General features: G+C 37.7%; 2 protein-coding genes across 3 annotated transcripts; one reads left to right on the plus strand and one right to left on the minus strand.

The window, feature by feature from the left end:
* The first annotated feature begins 549 nt into the window (after nucleotides 1-549).
* On the plus strand, nucleotides 550-1,885 carry LOC7479287 (protein LURP-one-related 17). Its single transcript, XM_002297971.4, has 2 exons — nucleotides 550-1,137; nucleotides 1,304-1,885. The coding sequence occupies exons 1-2, from the start codon at nucleotides 805-807 to the stop codon at nucleotides 1,670-1,672; spliced, it is 702 nt and encodes a 233-aa protein (XP_002298007.3). The 5' UTR covers nucleotides 550-804; the 3' UTR covers nucleotides 1,673-1,885.
* A 643-nt stretch (nucleotides 1,886-2,528) lies between these two features.
* On the minus strand, nucleotides 2,529-7,936 carry LOC7479288 (uncharacterized). Of its 2 annotated transcripts, none has more exons than XM_024586346.2 (7): nucleotides 7,430-7,936; nucleotides 6,384-6,719; nucleotides 5,577-5,732; nucleotides 4,596-4,921; nucleotides 3,723-4,227; nucleotides 3,574-3,606; nucleotides 2,529-3,357 (listed from the first exon to the last, which is right to left on the minus strand). In XM_024586346.2, the coding sequence occupies exons 1-7, from the start codon at nucleotides 7,677-7,679 to the stop codon at nucleotides 2,897-2,899; spliced, it is 2,067 nt and encodes a 688-aa protein (XP_024442114.2). In that variant the 5' UTR covers nucleotides 7,680-7,936; the 3' UTR covers nucleotides 2,529-2,896. The 2 variants fall into 2 exon arrangements, with proteins under 2 accessions (XP_024442114.2, XP_002299507.4); XM_002299471.4 differs by having other exon boundaries at nucleotides 3,723-4,233; nucleotides 7,430-7,935.
* Between the last annotated feature and the right edge of the window lie 329 nt (nucleotides 7,937-8,265).

Genomic DNA, 8,265 nt, shown 5'->3' on the forward strand with positions numbered 1-8,265 from the left:
TATCAAAAATTAAATTTTAAAAAACAATCAGAAGTAACATTTTTAACACAGAATTTGTTTAAAGGAAGGAAGGGACCAAGCTAAAGATGGAGAAAAAGAGTAAGTTGAGAGAGAGAGAATAATGTGATATTGTTTTTAATTATTTAATAGCATAGCATCTATTTTAATATAATAAAGTTAGATATAAATAATTATAGATCGATTACCATTAAAAAATTAATCAGAATCAACTACCGATAGATAAGAATACAAAATGTTCATCAAAATCCCATATCACATAATAAACAACTTCCTTGGAATTCATCATCAACTCCCATGTGCATATGCATACAAGTCTTTTTATTTTTTTAAAAATACAAATGCCTAACTCTACTTCATACAGGATGAACCTTGGAATCTTGGAGACCAACAATGGCAGCACAAACGTCTCACATCTTCCTGCACCAACATATGCAATACAATCAAAATCTTAACGCTGATGGTCGTTAATTTTAAGATTTATGAGATTAGTTGAAATGCACGCAAGCTGATCTGGACACCCATATTACAAAAAAAAAAATTCTTAACGCTGAAGATTAAAATGAAATTATTAATCTCGTAATCAAGACTCTAACTGACGAGGCATTTCTAGTTGGGTAAAGTCTTGTTGGATTGGGCCTTAGAATTCCAAGATGGAAATTAACTTTCTTACAAGGAAACCCGTCAAGAGCAACGCGCCATACACGCGCAGGTCTCCTTTCTAGCAAGCAAAATCACAACACAGACAAGACAGCCATTCAAACATTCTACAGGTGGCTTATATAAATGTCTCTTCAAGGTTCAAGAGCGAAGACTACTACCACTATATTGAAGATGATATTTTTCCTGAAATCTTTGTCAAGATCAGTCCATGATCAAGAACATTATCACGAGCCAGTTGCTGAGACCGAGGAGGTCGAGAACAAGATTAGTACTGATGGCAAGTGCACTTTATTAACAGTGTGGAGAAAGTCACTCTTAATCAGTTGCAATGGGTTTACAGTTATCAATTCTTGTGGAGATTTAGTTTATCGCGTTGATAATTACATTGATCGTCCTGAGGAACTCATTCTTATGGATGGCTCAGGAAAATCAATCCTCACAATGCGTCGACGTAAGGTAATTAGCCCTTTTATTTTCGCATTTTATTCGTTTTTGAGTTCTTTAGGCTAATAAAGGGCAGAACTCGAACCTGGGAGTCTGGAACCTTATAAAGACGGATCAAATTAAGATATATCGGTCTCGTCTTAAAACTTGTTTTTTCTTATTGTTATTATAATTGCAGAAGCTTGGAGTACGAATTGATAGCTGGCTTGTCTATGAAGGTGAAGTAGGTAACCATTGCGCAAGAACCAAATTATCAAAGAATCCAATTTGGTGTGTCAGGAAGAATACCAATCACAATGCACTTGCTTATGTTTTTCGAGGATCCTCGGATAAAAGACCTTCGTTTGTGATCGAAGGTTCTTATACGCATAGATCATGCAAAGTGTTAGATGGATCGAGAAAGGTGTTGGCAGAGATCAAGAGGAAAGAAGCTATAGTTGGAGGTGTTTCTTATGGGGTAGAGGTTTTTGTTTTGAATGTAGAGCCGGGATTTGATCCTGGATTTGCCATGGGTTTAGTTCTCATATTGGATCAAATATTTTCCTAATTTTGATTTCTTTTCTTTTCTTGGGTTAGGAATTAGTCTTTGTAATGAGAATGCAAGATATGAATGTCCATATGTTTTGCCACAATATTAAGGAAATAGACGTCCCAAGGAGCACTGATCGGTTAAAAAAAGAAATATGAATGAGTGGTGATTATTATTGAGGTGACAATCAATCTTGGCTCCAAAGATTAAGAAAAAAACACAGTTAATTCCCATTTGTCTTCTGATCTGATGAAAGGAATTGCCCTCCCTCTCTCTCTCTCTGTTCCATTGATGAAATGTAAAGTTGAAAAAAGAAAATGAGATGGGGTTGTGGCAGTTAAAGTGTTATTCTAAATTCCCGGAGACGTTCTTTTGAAAGAATGGTTCTATCCTTCTTTTACAGTCAAAAAAGAAAAGGAAAAAGAAAAGGAAACAGTCTAGCCTTTTCAAAGCTGCAAGTGATACCAGCAATCTTAAGCTTTTCCTTTTGGGATAGAAAATAATAAGTCTACAAATTACTCTCTTCAGTGTATAGGACTCGATAAGAAGTACACAAATTAATCTCTTCAGTTTCCACCAAAGCTTCTGGGTGCGTGAAGAATGGAGAGATGCGGGTTTTGATCCCCGTACATCTCGAGCGCTCTGCTACCTGAGCCACATCCCCGTGATCTGAGAGTGATATGAATATATTGCAAGACGACATCTTGCCTGGAACCATCGTGCATCAAGTCTCTACTGAATTTGAATCTAAATATTGTTTTGCATAGGACTTCAGATTATTAACCAGATCTCACCTAGAACATCCACAGGTTTCTTTGCACTATAGGCCGCTGGCAACTCTTTTCGTTTTAAAATACAAGTGGTTCTCCAAAAATTCAACGTCAACTGATCAGCTTCTCATAAAAAGTGCAACTAGTCAAACAGGGAAAAGAGCTGAAATTCCTATTGCCTCATTGAAATGCTTTACACAAGGCAAAGAATTACCTGCTGTAAAGTACAACTACTGTCCTTAATGGTACAACATTGTTGTTCATCCCTCGAGATGAACCCTAACAACAAATCCCGTCCGCCTACAGTCTAAAAACCCATACAACAATCCCACAATATGTACACGTCTGTCCAGCACAGTTTGGCTGGCCCAACAGCGGTGTTGATGAATTACATGAATTGATTACAATGAAGAGGCTTCTGAATCTTAAATATCAGCCCTGCCCAACATTCTCTGTTTCAATCCATCTGCATCTATTTACGAACCTTTTGCTGACCATTGTAAGTCCTGTGCAGAACTTTTGCAGGTGGGGGCATCATACACGCTTGCTTTAAGATGTAAGCAGCAGAATGTCTACTTTCTGCAATTGAGTCTCCAATTGATTTATTGGGAGATGATCTACTAGATTTTGGAGTAGACCAATTTATTGCCCCTTTCCCAAGACCGTTGATATGACCATGATCCTTTTTGTCCCCAATTGTTGAGAGTTTAGGCCTCTTTGAGGGCGTTATCTGGTCCACACCACCCATTGACGAAGTTGATGCTGCAGATACATCTTCACGTTTCTCGTTTGATTTTGTCCTGCGAGCTTTCATAGCCTTTTGTGAGAGCTTCTCAGGGCACCTTGATATTCCATTTTGGTTTTGCCTCGCCATTTGAGTGGCAATGCCATACAAGATTTTAGCAGCCTCCAACAGTATTGGACAAAGTTCATCTGTAAGACAGAAAAGGAAAAACACGCAAAAAACAAATACACATTAAAATGCGATGATTATGCAATCAAACCAAGGTCTTTAATGCCAAGAGCGCGCGCATCCAGGCCATTGAACTCATAAATTAGTTACTCGACATCAAACACACAGTTGCAAAATGGCAGCTGAGTATTTCAAATCAAATGAAAACAAATTTATCCAGTATCTTCATATTTTACCTTTTCCTTTAGACTTTATGTCAACTTCAGATTCTGCAATTGGAAGAAAAATGACCCAATTAATGGTATTTCAAAGATCTGCATGTATCTTTGTTAAATAATAGCCTGAAAAGACCATCTCAAAAAACGAGCCCTTCAAGAAACTGTACCTAACAGAGCATGGGATGTTATAGAAGCCAGTGATGATGACAAGCTCCACCCACAACAAGGTTTCAATGAATCAACATTATTTCCTACAACAGCCAACTTTGGTCCTTGTGAAGGAACTAAGGTCTCATCATAAGCAAGAGACTCCAAGTTCATAAAGCAATCAGAGGCAGACCCAGGAGAATTGAAACTGTCTCTTATTCTTACCCATCTACCTTGGCATGTACTCCTACTTGGCAAACATTTAACTGAATCAGAATTAGTTCTGGAGTGCCCGCTGAAAGTGTGTGACCAGGGAAAAGCTGGCAAGCTAGCTCGGCGAGATGTTGTCTTTCCTGGACGTGGATCAGGGACATGCCTCGATGATGCAGCATGCTTGGTTGCATCCAGAAGCAAGGACTCCAGATCCTTGGGTGGAGGAAGTGCCAAATGTTCCAAAGTATCTTTAGGTTGGTCAAACGAAAAATCAAGCAAATTAGCAGGAGTTTCAGGCCTGTTGCAAGAATCCTGTATCTACAAAGGGTAAGTAACATTCGCATGTAAGATGACAACAAACCAAAACATTTCTTTCATTTGAGCCTAAAGACTTAAAAAATCACACAGAATTGCATACAGGTCGTCCCAAAATTCAATCAGCTCTACAAACTGATTTCCAATGGATATTGTCGGGAGTAAAATGACACTCGAGGTGACTCGAGTTTGAAATTTAATAATAAGATTTTAGAAAGAAAATGTGAATAGTTATGTGTGTTTGTGTGTTAGGGATGGGTAGAGAGAGGAAGAGTTTACAGCTACTTATTATGTGAGCTGTTAGACTCTCATCTAAGCCATGCTTGTCTACCTTCTCTTGCATCCAATAACTTCATTGAACTAACCTTGTTAGACGAAGAAGACATATTAGTTGCTGAAGAATCTCCATTTTCCACTATAGAAACAGAGTTAGATGGGCATGTGGGCATTTTCTCACTGGAGCAGACATCCATCTCGGCAAAATTCTGGAACTGTGCAGGCCTGGGGAACTGGAGTACTGAGCAGGCTTTTCTAACTGAATGCAGAAAATTTTCAGTCGTATTTGCAGCTTTCTTCCCCTTGTCTTTGCCTAAGCTAGGACAGTCATAAGTGCCATTGAGAAGATCATTCAATGATATATCATCTACAGGCTTTGTGATGTCATGAACATCCGCCTTCAAACCACATAGTCCTGAGATTAATATCCAAATATAAACACATGAGTTTCATGCAACCCTACCTAGCGAGAAGATACATAGCACAATAAGTTACCAGCGCCATAGAAACAGACAAAAAAAAGTATTGCAGAAAGTGAAGATAAGAGGCATAATCTTCAAAGCGCAAAAAAGAAGAAGCAAAATCTGTGAAATTATGAATCATATGGTTAAATCTCATAGACTGATGGCAACCGAAAATCAATTGTCCATTCATCACCAGAACAGGACAGCACACAACTTCAGTGAACCAGACTAGCAGCAGGAAATTGGGGCAGTTTCAAACTAGGAAAGAAAGAGGCAATAGACTCGATTTGTGCCTTCAACAACATCCTGATGCTCCCCGCTCCCTCACCCCAAATTGATGGGTTTCTTTCAAAAACTTGCCAAATAAGTCTCAAGCAAACCTCATTAATTTGAATTCTATATCATGCATAAAAAATATCAACATTACACTAATTGCATAAATATTAAAAGGTTGATTTGGCATATATCTCTAATGTATGAAAACTAAATTTGTATGCATGGATGTAACATAGAATAAGTTGAGGCAACAATTACAGAATTTACGCATATTGTCAATCAAAACTGATCATAAAACAAAAGCAAAATATTCACGTGACTGTATCATACCAAAAAAGCTGTTCCCTCCAGCAGCTGAACCAAAGCTCGACAAACCCGCCTTAACAGAGAAGGAATCATATTTAGTCTTCACAGTAACTCTAGAGTGTCTCCTTTCACCTCGCTTGCTGCCAAAGTTGTTCTTTTGTTTTGCCGATTGAGTTTTTTCTAAAATGTACATTAGATATATAAACCACACAACAGTATAAGGATTGAGCTGGCCAGCAGCTTTTATATCAATATGTACTGTTGCATATTCTTATACACACAGTACTAAATTGCACATAATAGAAGAACATATGATAGGTTATTGTTAAGTGCTACAATCGAATTTCAGTGATGCCAGCAGTTGTAAGTGATATGGAAAGATTAAATCTATCCAAGATCATTTTGAGAATTCATCCTGGCACAATTCAGATTTTGACTTAAGTAACACATGAATTATAAAAGAAAAGACAGTGAAAGAATATCGATTTAGAGAAGTGGAAGAGAAAAGGTATGCTGCAGTTCCAAAACTGCTTTCTCTCTGTGTGTACGTTTTGCAAGCAATACAACGAGGAAATAAATGCACACTTATAGGAATCCTGCTAGGTATTCACCATAGCTTGCAGACACAGGCAGCCATCATATTAGGTGAAGAGCTGCCATATTATATGAATATAGAATTAAACATGCATGTACAAGAAAACATTATAATTGTTAATAAAATGACCACAACTACAAAAATCATTTTAAGGAGCTTCTGCCAGTGGCATCTTAAGTAGACAGAAAAATACTTCAGGTCAACTGGTTATTTTATACCAGGGAAAAGGGTTTTACCATGAGAGTCACTCTTGGTTGGATTTGAACCTAGCTTATCAGACGATTCCTTTGAGTTGTCAACAACAGCTGGGCCGGTGGAATCTTCCGATGGAGATAATCGTGGTCTCTTAGAGCAACCACTGCTACTTCTTGACACTTTCCCTCCTCTTCTTTGCACTTGCACTTCTTCAGGCCTAGGAATCCATGAAGGCCCATTTGAGCCAACACAGTGAAGTTGTTCAGAAATGTCTCTAATAGGTAAGCTAGGCATCTGAATTACTTGCTCACAGTGTTCCAAAGGTAAAACCCTCTCCCATGAAGTTGACTCAAAAGCGGTGATTGAGCTCGTTTCATCTGCCAAACAATGGTTAATAGAACATTACACCACCGAGAAAGACCACACACCCGCACACGCAAGCAGCCACAAATGATAAATACATCATAATCTTAATTAATACAAAGCTTTAATGTTAGCAAAACAAAACATCCAAAATTGGCTTTTTCTTTAATTATCACTCCCCAGAACCACTTCTTTAACTATATTCCCAGTTCTAGAAGCTTCTAAGGGTTATAACTTATAGCACATCTGCCACGGATGTTGAACTGATAGATAACAGACTATACATCCACATGATAACCTAGCTTATATTAATTTAATTTGAAATACAGTAATTTTAACCCTAAAACACACTTAATGATGCATTTAAAAGCTAATTAACAATACAAAACTGAAAATCAAGCTCAAGCACCCAATATAGCAGCCTCTCCGACCTCACACTCGTTCACTTAACATTCATCTTCTACAATCCACGAGTCTACCACATGCTTGACTAGATCCAGACCTGTTCCCCACAATAAATCTTTAACTAGTTTCTCCCTTTCAATCCCTCACCGATCAATTCCTTAACAAGTTATCGCATCTACAGCTAGAAATGATTATACAGTTAAATATAACAAGAACAAAATTTAAATTCAAAAACAAAGAATTCAAGAAAGTATAGGGGGAAAAAACACAATTCTTGTGTAAGCTCAAAAATTCACAAGAAATAAGGCAAAAGACTAACCTTTTTGAGCAAACAAAGAGCTGCACTGCTGAATCGAAGCAGCATCAGCTACTCTAGGGCTAACTAAAATCGACTCCTCAACCTCAACTTCTTTAACAGCAACCGTTGAAACCCTATTATTATTATTATTACTATTACTATTATGTCTACCAAACACCTCATCAGATCCCATAACAAAATTCTTCTTTTTCTTCTTCGCCGCCGCAACAACAACATCCACCGGATAATTCACCTCCACCGACGCATCCATCACCGCCGTATAATTAACAATAAATTAGCGAAAGCGATGTCGTGTTGAGGAGTTGATGACGAGAATTGAGGAATTGAAGGGAAGATGAAGGGAAAGGAGGTGTTTGGATAGGGAAGGCATGGTTGCGGCTGGGGGAAAGAGGGAGGGGTTTGTTTGGGTACGGGGGCTATTATTAGGGCAAGAAATTTGGATGAGAATGAGAAGTATTTATAGTTTTCGGGATTTGGTGAGGTGAGTTATTTTGAAATGGTCCCCGTCGATTTGGGTATATTCCGGTATGGTAATTATAACGTTGGCCAGCTTAATCCACAACGCCTGAGTTTGTTGTTTGAGGGTAGTTTAGTCTCTGTGGTTTTTTCACGTGGATTCGATAAGTAAAAACGGTGGAACCTTTTTGAAGTTTGTGACAAATGGAAAGTTGTTTAATCTGGTAGATTTACCGTATTATCCTCTAACGTTCATTTATGGAAACGTGAAATGACTTCATTAGATTTTGTTTGTTTTTGGATTTTAAGTCTATTTTAATAAATTTATTTATTTATTTTTAATTAATACTTTTATATATTTAAAAAAAAAAATTTGATAT

This window comes from Populus trichocarpa, chromosome 1 (assembly GCF_000002775.5).
Source record: "Populus trichocarpa isolate Nisqually-1 chromosome 1, P.trichocarpa_v4.1, whole genome shotgun sequence".
NCBI classification, from domain to species: Eukaryota; Viridiplantae; Streptophyta; class Magnoliopsida; order Malpighiales; family Salicaceae; genus Populus; species Populus trichocarpa.

Excerpts from the sequence above, each read along its gene's own strand:
- LOC7479287 (XM_002297971.4), top strand. The coding sequence starts at position 805 with ATGTCTCTTCAAGGTTCAAGAGCGAAGACTACTACCACTATATTGAAG. Across the intron at positions 1,138-1,303 it reads TCACAATGCGTCGACGTAAG|AAGCTTGGAGTACGAATTGA; the intron begins GTAATTAGCCCT and ends TTATAATTGCAG.
- LOC7479288 (XM_002299471.4), bottom strand. The coding sequence starts at position 7,679 with ATGGATGCGTCGGTGGAGGTGAATTATCCGGTGGATGTTGTTGTTGCG. Across the intron at positions 5,733-6,383 it reads AACCAAGAGTGACTCTCATG|AAAAAACTCAATCGGCAAAA; the intron begins GTAAAACCCTTT and ends TGTACATTTTAG. Across the intron at positions 4,922-5,576 it reads TGGAGGGAACAGCTTTTTTG|GACTATGTGGTTTGAAGGCG; the intron begins GTATGATACAGT and ends TATTAATCTCAG.